This window comes from Hyperolius riggenbachi, chromosome 4 (assembly GCF_040937935.1).
Source record: "Hyperolius riggenbachi isolate aHypRig1 chromosome 4, aHypRig1.pri, whole genome shotgun sequence".
Taxonomy (NCBI): Eukaryota; Metazoa; Chordata; class Amphibia; order Anura; family Hyperoliidae; genus Hyperolius; species Hyperolius riggenbachi.
Genome location: NC_090649.1, coordinates 189437912 through 189465292, shown reverse-complemented (window position 1 = coordinate 189465292; position 27381 = coordinate 189437912). Strand labels below are relative to the sequence as shown.

At 42.2% G+C, this 27381-nt stretch overlaps 1 protein-coding gene across 18 annotated transcripts in view; it reads left to right on the top strand.

Annotated features, from left to right (window-relative positions):
* The window catches only part of DLG1 (discs large MAGUK scaffold protein 1), a 283639-nt gene extending 270612 nt beyond the window's left edge, over window positions 1-13027 (top strand). For all 18 annotated transcript variants that reach the window (XM_068281144.1, XM_068281133.1, XM_068281132.1 and 15 more), the window contains 2 exons: window positions 5184-5275; window positions 11370-13027. In XM_068281144.1, the coding sequence (XP_068137245.1) occupies window positions 5184-5275; window positions 11370-11476 (199 nt within the window). In that variant the 3' untranslated portion in view covers window positions 11477-13027. The remainder of the gene's footprint in view (window positions 1-5183; window positions 5276-11369) is intronic.
* Window positions 13028-27381: the final 14354 nt, after the last annotated feature.

Sequence of the window (27381 nt, the reverse complement as noted above, 5' to 3'; positions counted from 1 at the left end):
GCCTCCGGATCCTATCAAGGCTTCCCTCATCCTCCTGTGTCCCACGGCGGTCTCGCTGTGCCCCTCCGAACAGCGGGGATGTCAATATTTCTCTTCCCGGCACCAACGCAGGCGCAGTATCTGTGTCGGCCCGCTCTACTGTGCAGGCGCAAGTCTCCTGCACCTGCGCAGTAGAGCAGACTCGACAGAGATCGGCTATTTCCGCCTATCTCCGTGCTGAGAGCTGCAACAGCTCCTCCGCTGGAGCCAGGGAAGGTAAATATATCAGAGCTTATCGGGCTTGTTGAGGGGGGATTCCGGACACTTCGGGGGTCAGAGCTCGACTGCCTGCAGCTACAGGGGTGGGGGAAGCCTCATTGGGACCCTGAGGCTTCCCACTCCCGAGGTGAGTACCCCCCAGGGGAACTTTTTTTGGTTACAGAGTCTCTTTGCAGTGGCACTGCAAGGAAAAAAATCTCTAGGGCGATAATCGCCTCGGCAGGGGGAATCCTCTGGATTTTAAAGTGCCTTTCAAAACGGTAGCGATTTCCCTAAACGCACAACTATCCAAATCGCATACACAGGACATGCAGAATTTTTAGCGTTAGCGTTTCTGCAATGTAAAGTATATAAACGCTGGTGTAATCGCTCGGCAAAACCGACACAGAGCGATTTTGCTAGTGTTTTTAAATTACTGCACACTGTAAAATAAAATTAAAAGGACCAATCACAATTTAAAACGCTAATCTCAAATCGCTGGCAAAAAGCTGACACTTTTTAAAATCGCTAGAAAATGCTCATTAAAAACGCTAGCGATTGCAATTAGCAATATTGCTTTGTAGTGGGTTCCAGGCCTTATGGAGGTTTGTATAAGTGTGCCTTTGGGATGGGGGAGTCAAGGTGGTTGGGGAGAGCGACATTACATACCTATGGTGGGCTGCTCCTGTGGCCTCCCACCCATATGGTGGTCGCAATCTTCTCCCCAGAAAGACTGCACAGCATTGCATTTTAATTTTCCTGGTGGTGGCTGCCCACCACCTGCTGCAATGCATGCTGGGATATGTAGTCCATGGATGCAATTACAGATAGGTACTTGCATCCACCGACTACCCCACCTGGCATGTATTGCTGCAGGTATGCACATGATGGCACCAGGAAAATTTAAATGCAGGCGCTGTGCAGCCTGTGTGTGGAGCAGATAGTGACCACCATACAAGGGCGTAGCAATAGCCATAGCCGTCATAGCAGCTGCTATGGGGCCCTGGAGCAAAGTGGGGAGGGGGGGGGGGCAGGTGGTACTAATGTATTCACCATTAACTTTCTTGTGTTCCTCTGCCTATATCTCAGTGCCCATGAACTATGTGTAGTGTTGATTGCATGAGAATGTAAATTACCCAAATAACTCCATGGGGTAGAAGCAGGTGGCAGTGCTCAAGTACCTACATCTGAGGGCCCCATGAAAGTTTTGCTATGTGGCCCATGATCCCACCATAGGTAGGTAATGCTGCTTTACCCAACAGCCCCCCCCCCCCCCCAGTACAATCATATAAACCTCCATTATAGGGCTCATTTTTAAAAATTTATTGTAATTGCAGATGCTTGGTTCCCGTAAAGGAAGCATCTGAGTACAAAAAAAAGAGATCTACTTACCTGGGGCTTCCTCCAGCCCCTGGTTGCCAATATGTCCCTCGCCTCATCTCCAGTGACTCCTGGTCCCCTCCGGTGCAGATACAGACCTCAGCAGGTCATCCTTTACTGCACCTGTGTGAGCACCGCTGTCAATCATGCACAAGTGGTCTGGAGTGTTCTGTGCAAGCGCAATAGTTCTGTGCCTGCGTAGAACACTCTGGATCACATGTGCGTGATTGACAGCGGTGCTCGCGCAGGCGCAGTAGAGGACGGCCTGCTGAGCATCTATAGGGGTCCTGCACCGGAGGGGACCAGGAGCCACCAGAGATATGGCGAGGGCACAGGACGGTTGCCATGGGCTAGAGGAAGCCCAAGGTAAGTAGATCTCCTTTTTTTAATGTACTTGGATGCTTCCTTTTAAAGTAACTAGGATGGAGTCATATGGTGTGTTTATACTTTCCTAGGTCTTCCTCCACCCCATGAGATGTGGGGGTCCCTTGCCGTCCTCTGTGTTCACTTGCAATAGCTCCTGGTAATCTGGCAGTTGAGGGGTAGTGCGCATGCGCGACATGGCCGCCTGCCCCCCACAACAGGCTCCTGTGCGCAGGAACATTCTGTGCAGCCTTACTGCGCAGGCACAGGTTTCCGGCTGCAGGAGCATGACAGAGGATGCAGGTGCACCATGACGCGCATGCGCAGAACCCCACGAGTGGTCACACTACCAGAAGCTATTACAAGTGAATGGAGGGGCTGAAGAGGGACCCCCCCACACCTCATGGGGCTAGAGGAAGACCAAAGTACACTATATGACTCCATCTCGGGTTCTCTTTAACTATTCCTGTGCTCTAGAGATCCATCCCCCTATATGTATGTGGCCACAGTGTAACCCCCCCCCCCCTTCCTTGTATAAAGTACAGCTAACAGCCATTGTGCATCCCTCCTACTTGCCCAATGCTAATTGCAATTGCACTCCCCCTCCTGCAGCATCTGTTCCTGTCCTATTTGCAAAGTGCAGTGTATACTCCTGCATACCCTGCGTTTCTCCTCACTTGCTGTCATCAGAGCAGCCTGGTGTACTCTCCTAATCTGCTTGGCTGCAGAGTTCCTCAAATGACATGCTTTATAGCTGCATTTAGTACAATACACCAGGCAGCTGATGACAGCTAGAGAGCAGAGGAGAAACGACACATTATACACACAATATACAGAAGTATACACTGAACTCTGCAAGCAGGAGGGAGACAGACGCTGCTGCAGGCTTCAGGAGGAGAGAGACAGAGAGTGGACAAAGACATCCAACTGTGCTGGAACAGAGGACATGCTCATAAATTAGCAGTAAGGGGGAAGGGAGAGCGTCTGGGCAAGTCTGCCTGTCATGTAGTAGAGATAGTAATCAGCTCAGCTGAACACACAGACAGCGAGCATTCTGAGCTGTGCAGGGATCCGTTCTTCCTCTTCTTTTTTTTCCTTCCCCCTACTCGGCAAGAGCTTCTTATGACAGCTCCATACGTCACTACCCATGAGGCAATCTGGCTAGGGCTAATTAATATGCTGCCGCGGAGCTGAGGATCTGGTGGGCGTGGCTTCAACATTAAAGGGGGAAAATCTAAATAAATACAATACAAATGCTAATAAAAGCCAGGTTTTCCCCTATAATGTGGACATTAGCTACACACAGGTGGTGAGCACTGTAGACCCTTACAGTACCTCTTTAACACAGAAGGTATTTGCAATTGAATGCAAGTGATGCTTCTCTTCTGAATATGTTATTCAGTTCTTTGGCTTCAATTCATCAAAGAGTGTTCGATAACAAAATCCCAGTCCTTAAAATACCGCATTCGGTATTTTACACTTCACTGTGCTAATTCATCAATATTTTCACACATGTGGTAGATGTTCGGTAAGTTACCGAAGAGGTCCGTGCAGTGAGGGCATTACAATAGGAAAGAGGCAGCACCGACATCCCTATACATGTGCCTTTTATATTTGTTGTGCTGCCTCTGCTCTTGCTGAATCTGTCTCATTAGTCTTAAGTTTCTATTTACTTGCCACAGCTTAGATGAACTGCTGAGAAACATTACACATTCCCTGCTTAGGTCATTTTGCCACGAGCTCCCACTTGCATCCCTGCATATTTAAACAGGCACTCAAGGGGTTACACTACCGAAGGGTGCCTAGAAAAGAAGGGTGCCTGGAAAATAACTTTAATTCTTTTCTCTCCCCTGGCTGCCTGGGGGGGTCTGTTCCACCCGAGAAGCCTGGCCAACCTATCAGCAGCACTTGCAGGGGACAGGGGAGGTTTCTATGGTCCTGTCACACACTGAGAAGGCATTCCAAGCTCCTTATCGACAGGGGAGAGCTGGAGATAAACACTGCACATGTTATCGAATGCTGTGAGCTTGATGAATTAACATTTGCTGACATTTTACTGACATGTGTTGAGGTAATCACTTAACAAGTCGGTAATTTATCTCTCTGCAAAGGAATGTCTGCTTCTCATGCGGTAACTGCTTTGATGAATTAACATTTTACTAAGTGCTCCGTAAAGTCAGCTGTTTTCAGCATTACCGAATGCGGTAATGCTATTGTCTCTTAAAGCCACATACATCCAGATCCCTCTGGTTTACAAAACTGCCTGTAGCTTATACTTTTTTCAGGTTATTTTCACCCTTTTGGTTTGTCAGAAGTACACATTTTTACTGAGGGATTATGAAGTGATATTGAGAAAGTTGGATCAGGATCTTTTGAAAAAGCTACATGCAAATATCAGTGCATGTTCCCTAGCCCCATTGCTCTAAGGATGGCTTATCCATAACCCTAAGTCACAAAACATGGTCGACAGGACCAGCCACAGTCCACCTACAAGTCGCCTGTCCACTAAACATGGTAAAGCGCTTAACAGACGTATAAACATACTGTAATGCCCACTTGTGCCCACTACATGCAGTATGTAGCGAACAGTGTGTGCTTTCCAGGCCTCGGGCTTATTTCTGAGCTTTTTCGGTGTTTCTGAATTACTTTGAATACATCTTAAAGTGCTGAGTATGAATTTTAAATGAAATCTTATGGACCAAAGTTAAACTGCAGATAAAAATTACTTCATACCACATTCACCCCTTTATGTCAATGGTATATAAGGTAATGGCAAAGAATCTGTAATGTCTTGGTGCACATACCATAGGGCACATCTAAGCGGTCTTGTGGCATCCTTGCTTTAATATGACAGAGCGGTTTGGTAATGCAAGGGGGTCCTACACGATATTAGACAGGTTTTAATAATTTTGGAGATCACTGTACAAGCATAGAATAAGTCATGTGATAAGAAAATGAGACCTGCCTATTATTGCTTTGGTTTCCTCATCTCAACAGTGCAATCAGTGACAAGGTTATAATATTAGCAAAGGTGTTCAATTTATTTAGCAGTTTTTCAAAAATGAGAAGCTTTAGCTTTGACTTGTACACACAAGGTTGCAGCATGTTTAGTTACACTCGTGATGCAAACGCTGAAGATTGCAAGCATCCAACTGTAATCTAACTGCTGATATGGACTGTATTCTGTTTGTGTCTCCTTACAGGGAAATGAATAAACGTTTAACGGAGGATCAAGCACGGAAAACATTTGAGAGAGCTATTAAGTTAGAACAGGAGTTCACAGAGCATTTTACAGGTTGGTTCCTATGTTTCTGATTTTTTATTATTATTATTATTATTATTATTTAGTATTTATATAGCGCCGACATATTACGCAGCGCTGTACAGTGTATATATATATATCTTGTCACTAACTGTCCCTCAAAGGAGCTCACAATCTAATCCCTACCATTGCCATATGTCTATATTATGAAGTGTAAGTACTGTAGTCTAGGGCCAATTTTTTAGGGGGAGCCAATTAACTTATCCGTATGTTTTTGGAATGTGGGAGGAAACGGGAGTGCCCGAAGGAAACCCACGCAGACACGGAGACAACATACAAACTCTTTGCAGATAGTGCCCTGGCTGGGATTCGAACCAGGGACCCAGTGCTGCAAGGCGAGAGAGCTAACCACTACGCCACCGTGGTTAAAAGAACCTGAACCTGTATGCATGTTTTTCACTATCTACCCTCTAACCTCCCTGGCGGTTAATTTTTTTTTTTGCCAAATAGGCAAAAATCCTTTTGGTAGCTTTACATGTTTTTGTTTCATGTAAAGCTACCAGAGTGGTAGCTACATGAAACACCACTAGAGGGCGCATGTGTCCCTCTAGTGCGATCGTCGCCGGCATCAATAGCAAACAGGGGAACGCGTATATAACGCGCTCCCCTGTTTGGCTTCTCCTGTCGCCATGGCGACGATCGGAATGACGTCATGGACGTCAGCCGACGTCCTGACGTCAGACGCCTCCGATCCAGCCCATAGCGCGGCCCGGAACTCATTGGTCCGGGCAGCGCAGGGCTCTGGCGGGGGGGGGGGGGCGGCCCTCTTCTGCCGCTGCGTGTGGGCGATTGCCGCAGAGCGGCGGCGATCAAGCTGTGCGAGCGGCTAGCAAAGTGCTAGCTGCGCGCACAGCACTTTCAATGGAGAAAATCGCCCCACCAGGGGGTGAGATATCTTCCTGCGAGGCATAGCCCGAGCTCGGCTCGGGCTTACCGCCAGGAAGGCTAAGGAAACGTGAACTGTTATCGGTAATACATCTACTATCAGTAAGAAAAAGAAAATCTGCCTTTTCACCTCTTCAGTAATTATACAGTATGGTGTGTGTATATTATTTTAATTACCTGTTCTTTAAGTCCTGCCATGTGACAAAGCTATAGTCAAAGGCATCCTGTATTGGGTGCGGGTTCACTTTTAATACGAATACACTCTAGCATGACAATCGTCCTTACTAACAAACTTATGTTGTTATAATCTGATACCAGACAATACCTGATTTTTTTATTTATTTTTTTCAATCGAACCATATAGAACATTTGACTGCTGCATTATCTCACCATGATAATGTAATCCAGTTTCTCTGCCCCAATTACCAGTCTGGAAACTTATGCTGGATCCACACGGTGCGTTCGCGCACTCGATTTTCCCGTCGATTCGTTTATTTCCAACATGTCCGATTTGGATTTCGATAGATCGTTAGGTCGATTTGGCATACTTTGCATGCGAATCGACCTAACGATCCATCGAAATCCAAATCGGACATGTTGGAAATAAACTAATTGACGGGAATCGAGCGGGTAATCGAGTGCGCGAACGCACCGTGTGGATCCAGCATAACGTCCACTACATGTTTTAATCTGCTTGTTGCTTAATCTAATCATTTTTTATATATTCAGAGTGCAAAGTCATGTTATGTACTGGCACATTTTTTATCCAAAAAAAAACACCACCTTAAATAACCCACTTATTAAAAGCCCAGGAATACTAATCAACTTCATCATGGACATCCATAAAATTGTTCCACAGTATTCAATGCTTAGAGGAGCTGTCAGGCATACTATATCAGGAAAAGAAAACATGTCGATAAATACTTGCTCTACTTACATAACTTATGACTTGCACTGTCCATATTTTTGTTTTAATTTTGTATAGTAAAAAGAAAGCATTCTTCTAAGGATTTTCCATTTTGACTGTCTATCTTGAAGCCAATCCTGATATCATTTCCTACCTTACTCTGTGCATCCTTGCCAGCCCTCCTCCCAGTCTTCAGACACTCCCACCCAGTGTGCATTGTTTCAGCATTAGAATTATTGGCCAATCAGAGAGGAACATAGGTGTGGAAGGGGAAACCAGGAGGGAAAGAGGCTTCAGCGAATCAGGCTGCAATAGTTATGTCTGAGGGGAAAGTAAAGAAGAAAGAAAGAAAACCCAGCATGCCCTGCAACTTCCTTTGTGTGGCAGATGTGCCAAATAAGAGCAAGGGAAACTGGGGAATGGTGTTTTATAGAGCGGAAAAAAGGATTACCTGGTTAGCATCCTTATTGTTTACCAAATATAAGTAAAGAATTGCTTTTTTATTTTATCCCTAATAGTTACACTTTAAGATGTATAGGCATATAATGAATACTATAGGCAACGTGGGGCTAAAAGAAAGTGCAGTAACAAACCACTCAGTGCAATCAAGCAAACAGGCTTACTAAACATCGGCAAAGTGCAGCTTCGGAGAGCAAGATAGAAAAAATACGCTACCAGTACACTGAATAGTGAGACAAAAGGCAAGTGACAAGAAAATGGTGTGCTTCAGCGTATGTTTGCCCAAGGCGTAGCATTGTAAGTAGGAGGGCTCTGAAGATCCTTTTTTTTTTTTTTTTTTTTTTAATACTAGAAATAATCCATTTGAAATACTTAGATTGTTTGCAATAACCAGGCATGCATTTGTATGGTCTGCTTAAAGAAACACTGAAGTCTCAGAAAATTCAGCTTTTTTATTGCAAAAACCTCTTCAACATTATTGCCCTAACTAAAACGCTGCATCCCTGTCGCTGAAATCTAACAAAATCCCCCCCAATCGCCCCTTGCAAAATCCACGACTTTCTTGGTCGTGGATTTTGCTGCCCTAAGGAGGCAAAGCTTTCAGCTGCTGCTCTGCCTCCATGTGCGTCTATCTCCGCCTCTCCCCCGCCCCTTTCAGTGAAGGAAGACTGAGAGGAGCAGGCGGAGATGCGCGCTGATAGACGCGTGTAGAGGCAGAGCTGCAGCTGAAAGCTCTACCTCTCACGGATGTGCTCCCCGACGAGTTTGGAGGGATTTAGTTAGATTTCAGCCGCGGAGATGCAGCGCTTTAGTTAAGGCAATAATGTTGAACAGGTTTTTGCAATAAAAAGCTGAATTTCCGAGTCTCTTTAAAGGACATCTGTCAAAGTTTTGTGTTTTTTTCCAGAATGCACTTAATAAATAGAAGGTACTTTGTAATTAAAGAATGTTACTGCAAAAATAAACCATTGGTCTGTCTCCCCAGCTTTGTACCTTAGAAACAGCATTGGACAGCAGACGAGCCCATCTTCGCAGAGGATGATTTCTGTGAAGAGATGTGTATGTGGAACAATCCAACTACTGGGCCCACTCCTTCACTGCACACTGAAAGCTGTGAGGCATTGGCAGTAGGATTGTTCAAGGAGTGAGACAACCTCTCTCTCGCTCCTTATCTGCATATAAGAACTGACAGCGCATGTTCGCACATAGGTCCATTTCATTGCTATGGGTAGGGATATAGTTGAATAAACTGCAATCAACCAATGACAATATCTTGCTCGTGAACTTGCGCAGTCAGTCTCACTCTTCAGATAAACTTGTTGCTGCTATCCTATGGCTGTGAGTTTATGGTGGAGGGAGGACAAGTAGTAGCCATACACGCCTCTTCACAGAATCTCCAATGAAGATGGACTATTCTGTTATTAAAATGCAATTTATGCTTTTATGGAACACCATTTTTAAGGTAAAGCTAGGGGGAAAAGAACAATCATTTATTTCTACAGCAACATTCTTTTATAAGTCGCCTCTATTTGTTAATGCCCTTCTGGAAAAACACAAAACTTTGATAGTTGTCCTTTAAGCTAGAGACTAACATGACCGTTTTCAAATAGCTTGGCCAGTTAGAAGCATCATGTAAGGGTCAGTAGTGGAAGGTGGATGTTATGTCATATCCATTTTCAGAAGCAAAATCAATAATTCAGTATAACTGCATTATTGATGAGTTTTGTTTTGCGCACATGCAAAATGTCTGTTATTGCAGTTAAAGGGAACCCAAGATGAAAGGCATATGGAAGCTGACCTATTTATTTCCTTTTAAACAATGCAAGTTGACTGGCTGTCCTCCTAATCTGTTTCTAATACTTTTAGCCATAGACCCTGAACAAGCATGCAGATCAGGTGCCTTGACTCAAGTCTGACTTAATAATCGTGTGTGTGTGTGTGTGTGTGTGTGTGTGTGTGTGTGTGTGTGTGTGTGTGTGTGTGTGTGTGTGTGTGTGTGTGTGTGTGTGTGTGTGTGTGTGTGTGTGTGTGTGTGTGTGTGTGTGTGTGTGTGTGTGTGTGTGTGTGTGTGTACGTGTGTGTGTGTGTGTACGTGTGTGTGTGTGTGTACGTGTGTACGTGTGTGTGTGTGTGTACGTGTGTGTGTGTGTGTACGTGTGTACGTGTGTGTGTACGTGTGTACGTGTGTGTGTGTACGTGTGTACGTGTGTGTGTGTGTGTGTACGTGTGTGTGTGTGTGTGTACGTGTACGTGTGTGTGTGTACGTGTGTGTGTGTACGTGTGTGTGTGTCACCACTGATGCCAGAAAAATAACCAGGTCTGCCAATCAGTCAATTGGTATTGTTTAAAGGGAAATAAATGTGGCAGCCCCCATACTGTCGTACCCTGGTATAGCATTAACTGCAATGCTGATTAAAAACAGTGGGCCTGATCCAATCGACTTTTACTTCTATGTTTTCTCCTAGGAGATATTTCATCTTCTGTTTAAAGTAACTTTTCAGCACTCTAATTGAAAAGGTACTAAAAAGTAGGTAAAAAAGTACTGTCAAAATTATTCTGAGTATTTCTTGCTTGCTGGTGGCTTGAAAGGCACTTTATTTATATGATGTAAAAAATATCACCTAGGAGAATGAATTGGATCAGACCCAGTGTTTCATAACATCTCATCTGTAACAGATATCCCAAATAAAAGCTGAGAACTGATTAGAAATGTCACTTTACCTATGCTACAATGCTGCATACCTAAAGGGCATCATTATGGTATATCGTAGTAGTCTTTTTATGTGATGTGCCCACAACTGTAAACACACTAGATTCTTGTGAACTGTGGCCTTGGGTGAGTATCATTTATCGAGTGTATCTAGCTTAAGAATGGACTGCTGTTGAATTATTTGTACTATGTAAAGCAGCGGTAGCTGATAAACTTGGATTTCAGAACAAAAACAAAATACAAGTACTTTAGACTGATTATTTTGCCTGGATAGATATATGCATTGTCACCATTTTATGTAGTGCTTTACAGAGTATAATGAGCAGTGTTTATCGCTTTCCCTTCAGTGGAGTTTATACATTAATGTCTGTATCACACATTACACATGATTTGGAATAGGAGTATAAATCACATTACATGACGAAAGTTAATGTTACCATTAGAACAAACAAATACCAAGATGATCGCTTGATGTAGAAGAACCCAGGCTGTTAGACCACAATACCACCCACTTAGCCACTTTGCTGATGCTACTGTATTTTTCAGTGAGTTTACCTTCAAGTTTTGCACCATTGGTTGGTTTACTGGAATATACACCAGGAAGTCGAGGTTTCGGCACCTCTAGAGAAAACCTTTGCATGTGTAGTCTATGCACCATACAGTAGCAGTGAGTTTAGTGTTGCCCCGTTACACTAATCTCCCTTAAACTGTTGTATTGACTAAATATATATATTTTCCTTAGGTGCCACACCTACACTGCCACATGGGAATTACCCCTTTTTTCTCTCACTGTACAGAGCGGCATTGTTTCTATCTTGGGGAATTGGTGGTGACACCTGATGGCAAAATGTGTAAAAGAAAAAAAAAAAAAAAAAAACAACCCTCCAAAGCCAAACCAACACTCAGGTTGTAAATGGAAAGCTTTCCTAGATGCTTTGACATACATTTAATCATACATACACTCAGTCCTTTGTAAACCTATTGCATTAGTCCTATTAGAGAGAAATTCTGCCCCAGTGAGTCTTTTGACAGTATTCTTTTGACTATATTTTTCTCTCTGTCAAGCATGGATAACTAATTCGATTTTTTGTTGTTGTCTGTTTTAGCTATTGTTCAGGGTGACACTCTGGAGGAAATCTACAATCAGGTGAAACAAATTATAGAAGAACAGTCTGGCACTTACATTTGGGTTCCAGCAAAAGAGAAGTTATGAAACCTAAAGGGAACTCTGTTCCAAGCCCCCGTCACTGCCCACTCACAGCACCCTGTACCTTCTCCCATAGGAGCAGGCCCCATCTTATGGGACTGTTCTTGCCACTTATTTGCTGCCCTTCCTTCCACCTTTCACACGGTTACAGTTTTATTTAATTTTAATAATGTCAAATTTGTGTTCTTAAAATGTATTTCTTCTGTTTTTAAAGAAGGTGGAATGAATGGAGCAGTTATTGTACGGTTAGAAAATAAGTGGCAAAAATTCCTTAATGTTTAAGGGAAAATACAAATACATTTTAAGGAGAAAAGCTTTATAGACAATTTTCAAAAAAGAAAAAAAAATGACATGAAATAAGTGGTCTTAACTTACAATATTGTGAGCATCTTTGCACAATTCGCTTTTAACAGCATGGTTTGGCCTATGCATTTCATTCTCTATATACTGTTTTACCTTGTTCCGGTTCTCTACATAGGCAGATTTTCTCTTAGTATAACATTGCCTGGTCGCAGCTGAATTGCACAACATTCTTGGTTGTGCAGTCCACTTAAAAAGCACCTTATGGCAATGGATGGATTACTTTCAACCATTTTGTCATCCGTTGTTTGTTTCTTGTTTTATTGTATTCCAGCGTTCTTGCTAGGAATTACTTTTTAACATGGTTAACCATGTGCTTATAACACAGATTCAAATATCTGACAATGTTTTTGATATGGATCACCTTTATGAAAAAAAAGGGTTGAAACTTCAGGTAATTAACATAGCCTCTCTAAGGTCCAGACATGTATATAGACACTACGTGAGAAAACACTACATCTCATTTGGAGAATTGGATTCATAGACTTAATGCTGTATGTGTATTCTTAGTTAACAGATTTTAATATTTTACCCACAATAACTGCCTATTTTGTTATAATAAAATATATATTAAACTTTCTTTAAATTCTAACTATGGGAGGACTTTTCTTGCACATGCGCATATATAAAAAAAAAATATATATATATATTTTTTTTTCTCATCACCTTTTTTTCTTTTGGAAAAAGTATGGAGTTTGTTTCTTCCTTTCATTTGAACTATGAACAAGACATTGGTGGCTGTGTTAATTTATGCTGGAATAAGGAAGATTAGCTGCTTAATTAAAATCTAGGCGTGTTCTCCTCTCTTCTGAAGAGCCCCTGATGTTTTATTTTTATGTAATGTGCATGTTTTTACCCTGTGTGATATTTCAGCTATAATGGTCCTGAGATTTATGTGCATTTTCACTCCAAGCCTGCATGTACCATGTCCATGACAACCTGCTTTATTCACATCGGACTCCTCTAATATGGTTGTAAAAAGGAGCCTTTCTGGAATAGTCTTTGCAGACTAACATTCTATGGTACTTATCCATTTGTTTGATTTTTTTTTTTTAATTGTTAATACGAAAAATATATCCTTCTTAAAACCTCATTAAGCCTCTACCAAATGAGCATTAGTTTGTGATGAACAAAGAGCATTATTCATTCCATATGTCAGAAAGAGGAGAACAGCTAATAAAATTTTATCGAACAATGTACATGTGTGCAGTGTGTCATAATTTAAACACTTGTTTTCTCATTTCACATTTAGGTGCAAGCTTAGTTAAACTTCAGCTGATATAATGGGGAAAAAGTACATTTTGGCATTAGACTCAACAGTGATTTGCTATAACCTACTTCCTCTAACTGTATCAAAGAAATAATTAAAGGAAAACTTAAGTGAGCTAAAGAAGCTGAGATTTGCTTCTTCCAGCCCCCCACAGTCTATCGTGGTACTCGCTGTCCTCCTGGTCCACACCGTTATGTCGCTTTGCCGGCAGCTTAAATCTGAGCCAGCCATGTGCCTCCTTGATAGCACTTCCATAGTCGGGAGCGTTCAGCACACACACAATTGCAGTTTTTACGAACTGCGCCTGCACAGATCGCTGCCGGCAATGGGAGCAGTATCGAGGAGACTGGCACGGCCGGAACAGCACTTTAAGTGAAAGCGGCACAACGTTGCCAATCAGGAGTACAGCAAAGGACCTGAAGGACTACAGGAGGTTTGAAGAAGCCCAAGGTAAGAAAAACTCAATATTTCCTTTAACCTCCCTGGTGGTGCATTTCTGTCTGGATTTATGGGTCTAAAAGCGAAACATTTTTTTGCAAGAATTTTAGGCCTCCAATTTTTAAGTCTTAACTCACCAAAATATATCAGAATAAAGGCCTGGTAGGCATCCTGGGTATAAATAAGACAAACACAAAAATTGTTAAAATTTAAATTTATAAATATACCTAAAAAATAGTAAAACTGTACAAATAAGGCAGCAGATCATTATACAGTATGTACATATATACCTAATACACCTCCCGCGTGTGGTGTATTTTGAAACCAGGAATGGCACAGAGGACGACATCACAATCGGGGCAGTAGAAGCGTGATTCCTTTCGGACTTTATTCCCTTTGCTATCAGTCTTAGGCGGCAGGCAGAAAGTAGTTAAAATCCAGGCAGAGGTCTGTGCAGGCAGAGAGTAGTCAAAATCAAGGCAGAGGTCTGTGCAGGCAGCAGGCAGAGAGTAGTCAAAATCCAGGCAAAAATCGGTAACCGTAAGTCAGAAGCACTTACTGTAGCTCAGAAACAGTTGGGAACCAAATGGCTATTTTTTAACATTCTGTGCTTTCAAATGAGCTTATCTGCCATCTCTGCTTTGGCAGTCAGATGACAGGGGAGAGATCAAATTACAACTTGTGATTAGAGACAAATGAGGAGGAATTGGACAGGCTAAACTCTCTATACTCATGCTGGGAGCATTTCTCTATGTACCCCTCTGTCCTCTGCAGATTGGCGTCCTGATGGGGGAGGGGGGGATCAGATAGCCTAAACTCTCTATATACATACAGGGCGCATTTATCTGTTATCCCTCTGCCCTGTGCAGCACCCTCCCCCCCCCCCCCCCCCCCCCCCATGACGTCACGCCGCACACCACTGCTCAGCCATCCTGATTGGCCACCGGGATACAGGTAAAGGGGAACCCGGCGGCCGGGGAGAGAAGTCTTGGTCTTGCTGGCCAGCGCTGATTGCGCGCGGGACCCAGGAAACAATCAGGAGCGGCTGTTTCAGCTCAGGCTTACCACTTTCAGCTTCTAATACCAAGGCCGAGCTCCGCTCTGGATTACCGCCAGGGGGTTAACAGACATAAGGGGGGGGGGAGGGGTTTAGGACAAACTAGGCTTTTTTGGTAATATTTTTTTTCCAAGTATTTTCACCAGCACTTAAAGAAAATTAGGTGTTAACCCAAAAATTACGCATTTTTCATGTTTTCTTCTTAATTTTTACATGACAATTACCCAATTGTAAAAAAAACCTCAAAATACTGTACATTACTTGGCTCGTCCCGGTTAAAATGATACCATACATGCTATATTTAATTTCTAGTCAGGCATGTAGCATACCATTATAGTTAGCATGTGATCTGTAGCGATTGCATGCAATCGCTAGGGCGCACAGTTTGTGGACCACATTGCTGTATAGATGCATTGCTAGGCTACAACATTTTGATGCATCTATATAGCATTGGGTCCCGAGCTGTTGCCCTAGTGATTGCATCCGATCGCAATGGGCGGCATCCAATACATGTTTTCTAGAATTTTTGATGCCAAGTATAGGTGAAACAAGGGGTTTATTAGTGTGGTAGGGGTTAAAACTTTAACAGCAACAAAAACACTTTGTTAATGGGTTCAATGTCACTAAAAGTTAGTTGAAACGTTTATTATGATGTGAATATTTGCTGGTAGCAGCAATCATTCACTATCAAGAGAGTGCATGAACGATGGGGGAGAACACACGTGGATGGCAGCATTCTGCACTAGACGTACCTCGTACATCCAGGAACACAGGGAGGCATCAATCTAGATGTACAAGGTATGTCCAAAAACGTTAATGAGAAATTAGATTTTCCTATTGCTACAGACAAATGTTGTTGTTGTTGTCTTGGCTATCGAGTAGCAGGCACCATCATAGACTAATGACATAACGCCCCATTAACCTTCTACAAAGCCTAAACTTCTTCAGCACTGTCCGCTTTTTCGCAGCCGAAGATTGGAAGGATTTGATCTGTAATTGTGGATTTACAGGTGAAATACTGTATAGTGTGTGGCAATAGTCTTACCTGCCAAAAGCTATAGTATAATCTCGTTATAGTAACCTCTAAGGCACCAGGAAAAGTAGTTTACTATATCAGGAGTATACTATATCAGAAATTGTCCTAGAAATTGACCAGCATGCCTTCGTACATTCTCTGCTTCAATGGAGCAACTCTGTCCTCCCATTGGAGGTATAGTTACAAGCACCTGCATATTTAGTGGAGTAGCAGCATAGCCGGGCATTGACAAATTGTCCAGGACTCCTTAAATATTGCAGTTGTCGCTGAATAGAGGCAGCCACTCACTTCCTGTGAGTTGCTCTGATACCTCAGCGGGTGCACGTGTCCTGCAAAACTTTCTGCTCACACTTGAGCCAATCATGAATCCTCTCTCTAAAATGCCCCTTGCATCTATAATGCGAGTGGCTCCGATACCTCCGCGGCATGTTTTGGCACTCTCCTTAGTTTTTCAGCGAGACGGTCTGCTCTGATCTGTGCTACACGTGAAAGTAACCTGTACTGCGCTTCACATGCTAGCAGGTGTGTCATTGCTAACAAGGGAAGAAATACCCAGAAGTGCATACAATCACCTGATAGTACTTTGGCAAAACTTTTATCGTGATTGCAAAGTTAGAGAGATAATGCTCTTGTTTACATTCACATTATTCCGCACTTTCCCCATGCTCCTTATTTGTACAGTACTGTATCCACCACCGGTGCCATTTTTGTCTTACAAATGTTGTCAGGCATCAACTCACTTGCAACCAGCCAACCATGGGTTTCACACTGATATGAGACATGCACTGCCCACTGTTTACTATATCCAGAATCCGCATCATGTAGGTACAAAAAATATATATTTACTTTAACAGAAGTTATTATATGCGTTTTTACTATACAAGGCGTTGCTCCCATAGACTGGCTATGGAGATTGGCTGGGACCTGAAGAGGTAGTTTACTATACCTGTTTATTATAAGATTATACTGTATTAAGATTTTTTATGACATTTTTTGCTGAATGCAGTGCTGCCTTAAAATATCAGTGTAGTTTTGGGTCACCATAATTTAACTGGGTACTCTGTAACACAGTACACAATTGACATAAGCTGTTCTGTGCTCTCTCTCTCCATTCTGTAACTGAGCAGCAAATCATAGGCAAAACTCTTATATTAGGTTCGCAGTGGCCATTTCATTATGCTCCCTGTAACAGGAGGAATGCAAAGGATCGGGAAAGCAGTGCCGCATGTTATCTGCTTGTTGCATTGCATACAGAGAAGTACAGTGAAACATACGGTCAATGAAAAGTATGCTTCACTTTCACGGTTATATCACCCATTTTGCAGTAATGCAGTGTGTTACAATGCCATGCGCCCCTATACCGCAGTGCGGCAAGCTGCAATACAAAGCGGCCATTATGCCGGGCTGCACCACTAAGCGTAGCCTAAGGCAAAACACTTAACCCAGCCTGCTGAATCATATGTGTATTATCAGCTGTGTGTGGAAGTCAGTTTGTGGAATAAAGAATTTATTTTTAACCATTTCATTTTGGCAGCATTGCTAGTTTTAGTTACTTTTTGTGAACTGACACATTCCCTGTGAAGCACGCCTTCCAGTTGCTGGACAACTTCAGGTTTGTAGAACTTCTTATAGTACATCTGTATAATACATTTCCAAGTGTGCACTGTCTATCTTGTTCAATTCTAATGTGACCCATTTTGCAGTCAGGTTTTCTGCTGTCAAATGTTTTTAGGCTGCTTTCTGCCGGATGGCAAGATGGCACATTTAACGTCCGAAGTATTCCCCTTCATTCCCCTTTCCCGTTACAATACAATGCTTACCAAATAGGAACGCTCGGCAAGTAATGCCATATATCAGAGGGTCACATGATGAAAGATGCCTAAGAGGGAGATGGATCATATGCATTGCTAGATCCTAGAAAGGTGAGTCCCTTCACCCCCTGTTTCACTCCACACTCTGCATAAGCCAGCTTACCCCTGCCACTTTACCCTGGGCAGTGACACACTTCTCCTGCCCCTAAAAATAGGCCTGCTTCCGATGATGATGAGTAGGCAAATGTCAGCATTACTGTATTCCATTTTAATTTGAATATAAATGTTTCTTTCCAAGATAAGGACAATTCTGGACGTTTTGTTTTGTTTTTTCCTTTAGTTTAAAGGAAAAATAAAACCTGGCCAGAACCTAGTTGATATGGTAAACCTGGATTTATTGAAATGTATGTGGAGTTTGTATGTTCTCACCATGGTTGGGTAGGTTTCCTCCAGTTACTATTTCTTCCCAAATACTCCTAGATTTATTGGCTTTTCCTTAATAAATTGACCCAAGACTGTGGCGGGGTAGAAGATAAAGACTGGAGAACACCCACACAGGACCAGGTATCTAACTTAGAGCACTCCAAGTAACTGATGCTATCCTTTAGTTGCTTTGAGGAATAAAGTGCTTTACGAATCTTGGCTCATTCATTCAAAAACTGCCCAGTAGGTGGCAAACATTTATAAGCCTAATCTGGGCCATGTCAGACCAAACTTATGCTGGATACACACCATGCGTTTTCGCGTTCGATGCGGCCGTCGATACGCGTCGATTCGATTATTTCCGACCTGTCCGATTGAAGCTTCGATGGATCGTTGGGTCGATTTGCCATACTTTACATGGCATTCGACCTAAAAATCATCGAAATTCGTTCGGAAATGTTCGGAAATAATCGAATCGACGCGTATCGACGGCCGCGTGCGACGCGGAAACTCATGGTGTGTATCCAGCATAAGGATTGCTGAAAGTTTTGTAAATTGGCACTCCTGCTGTTGCCATCACATACACACACTGCAGGAAATGATTTGTTTTTTGAATCAGGACATATGGAAAAAATGTTATAAGAATGGAAGATGCCACAAAAGTAAATGATCCAGCATTGTAGTTTTTAAAAAGTTAATCTTCGGTTTAGAACACTCACCTGACTGACTATGGTCGACTATAGTAAAAGTTGCTGAAAGGTTGCGGGGTTAAAATTTGTGCTGCTGTAGTTGCATGTAAACACCCACAGTAAGAAAGCCTGGATTTCTAAAAAGTTTAGTGGATACATCAAGTACGATGATGAAATAAACATTGATACATATAGTACTAGTCCTACTAAGAAATTGTCTCTTTCTGCTTTCCTGTACTCCAAGTAGAGAAAAAAAATAGTGCTCTTATCTATGCAAATGAGATGTCAAATTTTGCCTGATGTCCTGTAAGATAAGCAGAAGGTAAAACATTCTTATATGGCTGAGGAAACTGTGCTGAAAAGTGTCATTACTTCTGTTTGTTTTGTAGTAGAATGAAGATGATTTTACATCAGACTGTCATGGCTGCTGTTTAGAATTTTAGATCTTTAACCTATTTTAGTTCCTGGACGTAAAAACTATGTCCAGAAACCATGCGCCCTCCCGCGGCCGATCGTGGGCGTGCACGCGCGCCCCCGGCCGCGGTTCGTTAGCCAGGCAATCAGTGAATCGGGCTATGGTGCCCGATCACTGATTCCTCTCCCCCGCTGAAAAAGTGACAGCTTCTCACGGAAGCTTCGCTTTTTCTGGCTATAGCGTCCCCCATGCGTCTCTCTAAGCGTATGTGACGTCCTGTAAACAAACTCATGGCTGCCATCTTGTGGCCAAAAAGTAAAACTACAACTAAAAGTAAAAAAAAAAAACACATTTACATTATAAATCTATTGTTTACATCCCACCCTCCTAAAACTACCCAAATAAAATGTTTAATACAAAAAAAAAAAATACATTACAATAAAAAAATGTAAATATTTACCTAAGGGTCTAAACTTTTTAAATATCAATGTAAAGATGAAATATTTCTATTTTTTTATTTTAAACTTGTAAATAGTGATAGATGCAAAACGGGAAAAATGCACCTTTATTTCCAAATAAAATATTGTCACCATACATTGTGATAGGGACATAATTTTAACGGTGTAATAACCGGGACATATGGGCAAATACAATACGTGAGTTTTAATTATGGAGGCATGTATTATTTTAAAACTATAATGGCTGAAAACTGAGACAATGAATTCAGTTTTTTTCTTATTCTTCCTGTTAAAATGCATTTACAGTAAAGTGTCTCTTAGCAAAATGTACCCCCCCAAAAAAGCCTAATTGGTGGCGGAAAAAATGATATAGATCAGTTCATTTTGATAAGTAGTGATAAAGTTATAGGCTAATGAATGGGAGGTGAACATTGCTCAAGTGAAAACGACAGAACGCGAATGAGTTAAACTGAAAATACAAACTTTAGACTCTATTCTAGAGAAATTGAGTCTGCCATAAGCCAAGTCTGACCATTGTATCCACATTTAAAGAGAGTCTGAAGTGAAATTATTTTTTTAAATAAATTACATTTCTATAAAGCACTTACTTTTAGGATGCTGTTCCCCGTTTTTGCCAATCAGAGCCCTTAAGTTTTTGTTTTGACATTTAAAAAAAAATCCAGAACTTCCTGGATAAAATGGCTGCGACCCCTCTTCCTGTTTCCCAGCACATCCCTGCACATCCCATATAAACACTAATCATTTAGCTAATACATCATTTTTTTCCAGCCTTTTCATGCCTTTCTAGTGTACAGAGGAGAGACCAGCGCTGTGGAATGCAGCTTCTCCCTCTCTGCAGAAGCTGTATGTCTCACTCGCTCTGTATGAGGCGTCTGAGTCACAGGCAGGGGGAGGAATAATTATGACAGAGTGAGCAGAGGGGCGGGGAGAGGCAGAGATCAACACACCGAAAGGCAGAGCTACTGCAATCAGTTCTGCCTCCTCCTGTCCCTGCAAGGCAGCAAAATCTGCAACCAGGAAAGTCGTAGGATTTTGCCTGCCTGTTTCAGGGATATAAACTCCTTTTTTTTTCACCCAGAATACTGTGATTCTGCTTGGCTCATGAAGATAAAGCTGAGCCAAGTAAAAAAACAGGTAAAAAAAAAAAAAAAAAGAGGCTTCAGTGTCTCTTTAAGTTGTGTGACTCACTCTACTGGCGCCAAAAAGATAGGACATCCTGGCAAATGGCATTGTTAAAGAGAACCCGAGGCCGGGTTCTCAAAACAAAATCCCCCTACAGAGGCTGGCTCTGCCTATCGAGCCCAGCCTCTGTTGCTAATCATATCCCCCTAAATCCATCCCTGCACTCAGCCAGACCCCATAAATCACAGCCGCGCTGTGCGGCTGTGATTACCTTCCGACCGTCAGTCTCGGCGCTCCTGCAGAGCTCCGGTCCCCGCCCGCGTCCCTTCCCTCCAATCAGCGTGGAGGGAAGGGACGTGGGCGGGGACCAGAGCGATACAGGAGGCGGGGGAGAGCGGAAACTGACGTTCGGAAGCTAAACACAGCCGCTGCTGACACGCTGCGTATCGGCAGCGCGGCTGAGATTTCTGGGGTCTGGCTGAGCGCAGGGGGGATTTAGGGGGGATCTGATTAGCAACAGAGGCTGGGCTCGATAGGCAGAGCCAGCCTCTGTAGGGGGATTTTGTTGTGAGAACCCCACCTCGGGTTCTCTTTAAAGAGAAGCTGTTAGGTATAAGGTCTCAGAGAAAATAAACACATATATCAGTAGCTAAAGATTGGCTGTACTTACATTACATATGCATTTCACTGTCCATGTTTGTACTTCACATAATTTTTATATAGTATTTGCAGAGAATGATGCTCCTGACAGCTCATGGCAGGTTCCATGTTTGTCTGTCTCCTATGAAGCCAAATGTGTCGTCATGTCCTGCCTGCTTCCTGATGATTCCACTCTCACAAACGCTGGTAATGAATAACACTACTGTGCAGTGAATATTAATTAGCCATGTGGCTAGGAACAATAGCGGACTCCTGCAGTGTACTCTGCCCGAGATTTATTAGTGCTGTGAGCTAGACTGTTACATGCTGTTGAAACTTGAGCCTCACTAGCAGCCAGGGGAGGGCCCCAGAATGCTTTGCAGTATCTGTTATTCGGCTTGCGTCCTCCTTAGGAGCCTGGGAATACGGAGCCTTGCTGTCAGCAAACATCTAAAGTAAGAGAGCTTTTTAACTGCAGTATTGCCTTTTTGGCTTCCTTCTAAACTGTTTAACACAGGAGAATAGAGGTTTAAATTAGCTTTTGCAGCCAGACAGTTACTCTTTAAATAGAAATAAATATGGAACCCTCCATATACCTCTCACTGTAGGAGTGCGTTCACACCATGTGCATAGCTGTGTTCACGTTTTCATAACGCACTTCTTACAGCGCATTTCTTGATACCACGTTTAATGCAATTAATATATGATGCACAAGTTATTACATGCAGATTGTGCATTGCATTATGTGTTGTAGCGTGGGCATTACCTGTTGCTCTCTGCTTGTTGAAACCAGAGGTACTGATGCTGTATCACTTCCCTTACACTTTCTTTTTCTACATTTATAGGCTAAAGCTTGTTCAGTCTTATACCAAATCTATATAGTAGAACGGAAAGCTGAGTGGACATACTTTCAATGGATACTTCATATTACATAGAAGTGGTAAGATTGTATGACCAAGGTTGTATCATTAATGGGCTCCTTTAGCTGAGGAGCGTTTACCATCTTATGATGAAGCTATTAATGCAATTACAAATAAACTTACAGCTTACAGTTTAGAACCAATCTTCATTAGCCTAAACCTCCAGGGTTTCTTACTGGCAATCAGTGTTACTAGGCCCAAGGAAGTCCTTGTCCATGCTGTTGAGGTAAAAGGCACCTCTTCAACCTCGCTTAGGTTAAATGAAGTGGACAAGGACAATTCTGTCAAACCTCCAGCATCAAAGTTTTTTTTCCTTTTGAAGGTACCAAGAGGATTGTTACAGCTATTGATATATTGACATGATATGACATGATATTCAAGACCATAAAGAGGAAGAAGTAATTCTTTGTGACATAAGGTAAAGATTGTCAATGAGATGCTAAGAATTCTGACTAGCATGGAAATTTTATGTAACTTCTCTTGGAACTGGGTCTGATGATCTGATCATGCAAAGATTATCACCTCATGAACCATCTCCAACACCACGGTATGAAGGAAAAACAGGATGGGGCTTTGCCAATTTCATAAGTCATTAAATCTATTTTGAAAGAGGGTAGAGGGTTATCCTGAAAGAAAGCTTCTTATGCCTCTTTTCCATGAGCAGCTGAAGGCAGTGAATTCACCCACATGTCAGCTGCTCCTGTCCACTGGCCAGGTGCTTGCTAGCACTTGGCACAGGCAGTGGACATGTAGTTGCAAATGAGCACAGCAGTTGCTGTGCTTACGTGTGGCATGAGGTTCTTTTTCGCCACTGCATTTCAAACGGGACACGTGATGTTAATGAATACTGTCATTTGTCTGCATGTAATGTAATGGTGGCTGGATGGTGTAATGGTTAAGGGCTCGACCTCTGATACAGGAGACTAGGCTCTGCCTGTTCAGTAAGCCAGCACCTATTCAGTAGGACACCTTAGGCAAGTCTCCCTAACACTGCTAAATGCCTATAGAGCGCGTCCTAGTGGCTACAGCTCTGGCACTTTGAGTCCGCCAGGAGAAAAGCGCAATATAAATGTTATTTGTCTTGTCTTGTAATTGCCGCCAGGTGGCTAATCTGACAAGCAGTTCAGCCGTTCATGGAAGAGAAGCCTTATTTTTGCAGGGTGCATGAAGGTAAAGTCCCTTATACATACATACATACATACATACATACATACATACATACATACGCACACGCTACAACTTTGGCTTGAAATTAATTTGGTTTAAGAGTGCAACGTCTTCAAGCACAGAATGTGTACATGTACATGCGTTACGTCATCACAACTGAGCCAATAGTTCTGCAAGATTGTACTTAATTGTACTTAACCACTTGCTGTTTTTCAGGCAGTATATCAACGCCTCGTGGGAGGACTGTTCCCGTTCCAGGGGTGTAGCTATAAGTCCTCCCGCCACATCGCAGCTGTATGTGCTCCCTGCTGTCAATGAAAAAAAAAATAGTTACCTTAATATGTATGTCAAGAGGGTATGTTGCTCTTAATTTTTAAATTATGGGCTTATAGTGATAAATGCAAAACTTAAAAAAATGCACCTTTATTTCCAAATAAAATATTGGCGCCATACATTGTACTAGGGAAATATTTTAAAGGTTGCAATAACCTGGACAAATGGGCAAATCAAATGTGTGGCATTTATCCACAGTAGAATATTTCATTTAAAACTATGATGGCCGAAAACGGAGAAATTATTTTTTTCAATGTTTTTCTTATTACCATTAAAATGCATTTAGAATAAAATAATTCTTAGAATAAAGTACCACCCAAAGAAAGCCTAATTGGTGGCGAAAAAAAGATATAGATAATTTCATTGTGATTAGTAGTGATTAACCTCCTTGCCGGAGGTAGTGATTAACCTCCTTGCCGGTTATGCACTTTGCTAGCTGCGTGCATAACTCGATCGCCGCCGATACCCGCCACACGCCACCCTCTCTCCCCCCCCCCCCCACCCCCACAGACCCCTTGCGCAGCCTGGCCAATCAGTGCCAGGCAGCGCTGAGGGGTGGATCGGGATTCCCTCTGACGTCGGTGACGTCATCGCGATCGTCGCCATGGCGACAGGGGAAGCCTAGCAGGAAATTCCGTTCTGAATGTGATTTCCTGCTTGCGCACATCGCCGGAGGCGATCGGAGGGGGTGGGGGGGATGCCGCTGCTCAGCTGCGCTGCCCCCTTGCCGGCCTAATTGGAACGGCAAGGAGGTTAAAGAGACACTAAAGTGAAAAAAAAAATTGATATAATGAATTGGTTGTGTAGTACGGATAGTTACTAGAACATTCGTAGCAAAGAAAATATTCTCATATTTTTATTTTCAGTTATATAGTGCTTTTTATAAAATTGCATCATTCTCTAATACTTGCATTTTACACACTGTTTAGCATTCTAAATGATTTTACAGAGCAGGCCAGTGAACTTTTGAACTGTCCTTTGGAGAGAAAAGAAATTACAATTACTTACAGTTGAGATTACAAGCTCCAGAAGACCGAGCTCTCTGCGATTTTGAAAGTCATGAAGCTCAATGGCTCTTTTGCATAGATAACTGGAGTTTCTTCACTCTTCCTGTACTGGAAACAATATTAGACTTATGTCTCTGCTCCTAATGTTTTTTTTTTTTTTTTGGTAAGAGACGGTTTATTGAAAATGTCCTACATAAGCTCCAATAATGGAGCTGAAAACAAGAAAACATAAAAACAGAAACAGAAACCTCATAGGGTTACAACCAGATGTGAGGTAAATTTAAATGTTATGTATCAATATTAAACCATTAGACCATAGTAGTCATACAATATATAGGATCACAAAAGGGCAGTGAGGAGTGGCATGTTAAATGCTTAAGAAAGAAGAGACAAAAGGAGCACTCTGTCGCTTCAGGGTAAGATTGCATACACATAGTCAAGGTATGCTATCTTGAACCAAAATAGTGATATCTAGGTTGGGTGTTAGTGTCTAAAGAGTCTACCCAGGTTGACCAGACATTATTAAATTTATTAGGTTGGTTGCGGGTTTGGTAGGTTAGCTTATAAAGTGGGAGAGCCAAAATTACCAGTTTCTTCCAGTCCAACAAAGTGGGTATAATGTTTCATTTCCATTCAATGACGAGATTTCCTAGCATAAAACAATAGAGTTCGGATAAGTTTTTTTTCCAGCGACCACATACATTGTCTGGTAGCATACCTAACATACATGGTTTGAATAAGAAAACATCTGGAAGACCTAAGGTATTTATATATAAAAAAAAAAAAGTTACTGATTTCTAGTACCCATTAACCTGGGGACAGAACCAAACGCAGTGTAAAAAAAATCAGCCTGATCTTGACCACATTTAAAACAACGACCATCCTGGAGGGGACGTTAGCAGAAAATTATAGTATCTGGATATTTGCTTGGTCCTGCCTTTATGTAAAAGTAAATGCTCCAGGTTTGAGGGTGTTAGATTTATGTCATGTAATCTAATCTGGTCCTTTACAGCGTGTCTGAGTTGAAAATATCTAAATAGAGCATGTCTAGGAAGACCAAACTCTATACGGAATTGTAAAAAATTTTTATAAAATTTACATCATGGAAAAGTTGATGTAGGTATTTAACATTGTAGTGCATCCAGAAGCTAGGGTCAGGCACCGAGAGCAACTCTGGGAGATTTGCATTGAATCATATCAGGGAGCTGAGAGACGTTGGGACTGTAGGTTCATTTAAGAATTTACAGGTGGTTTTATAGATTCTAATTATGTTTTGTAGAAGTGCCATACCTCTACCGAGACCTGGTACTGTGTATCTGTAGATGGCTCCACATAAGGAGTCATAAGAGCTTGCGACGTCCGCTTCCAAAGATAGCGAAGAGTCTCGTCTGTAATCACTTAGCCAATAGTTAATGGGAATAAGTTGTGATGCCAAGAAGTATAGGAAAAAATTGGGAATTGCAAGGGCTCCCTGACAGACAGGCAGTTGCAATGCGGATGAAGCGATTCTGGGTGTAGAATTTGACCATATAAATGATGTAATAAGAGAGTCTATACGCTTAAATGTAGAGCGAGTGATCCATGTTGGAGCCATCTGTACAATTTAAAACATTTCAACACAGAAGAGTGTGTGCATCAAGCACCAAGTGAAACCTTATTGTAAAACCCTGCATATTTTGGCAAGTGAAAGCAAATGCAAGTTTACATGAGCAATGCCTCTTGATTAAGCCAATTAGGCCAAACTTGCTAGGCTAGAAATATCAGGTTTCACTTGGTGCTTGATGCACACACCCTTCTGTGTTGCCATCTGTAGAATATATGAGGAGCCACTATCATCTTAATTATACATACTCTGCCACACAGATTCAAGGGAAGAGATATCCATCTTTTTAGATTCAATAGATTCTAAGTTCAATAGATTTAGAGTTCAATAGATTCTAAGGTCGGCTCTAAATTAAATTCGAGGAACTTCTCTGGGAAGCGCTGGACCCAAATCTTAAGATATTTGAATTTGTCAACTATTTGCAGACAAGAACAAGGGGAGATTATATGGGCATCGAAATTATCTAAAGGGAATAGCACTGACTTGAACCAGTTTATCGTTAGACCAGATAAAGATCCAAATCTTTGATATATATCTAAAACAGCGTCTAAGGAAGGGCCTGGATCTGCAAAATACACCAGCATATCATCTGCGATTAAGGATATACGTTCCTCTACTTTATTTATCCTAAGTCCCTGAATTAATTGTGACATTCTGATGGATTGGGCTAAAGGTTCTACTGCAGTAGCGAATAACAAAGGGGGTAGTGGGCACCCCTGCCTGGTCCTGCGTGTAATTTTGAAGCTATGGGATATTACTGAATTGACTCTATTCTTTGCCCTTGGTGAGAATATAGAATGCTGAACCATTTTTTTAAACTAGGACCAAAGCCGAATCTCTCCAGGACAGCCGTTACAAAAGACCATTCTATTGAATCGAAGGCCTTGTTGGCGATGATAATATTATTCTCGTTCCGAGGTTAACATAAGGATATTGAATATTTGTTAGGAGTCTTCTAATATTTAGTCTTGTACATCGCCCCGGAATAAAACCGGTCTGATCACGGTGAATGGAGTCAATATGGTGATTGAGCCTGTTGGCCAGAATTTTAGTGAGAATTTTAATGTCCGTACTCATTAAAGAGATTGGACGATATGAATCACAGGAGAAGGGAGTTTTACCTGGTTTGAGAATGAGGGTGA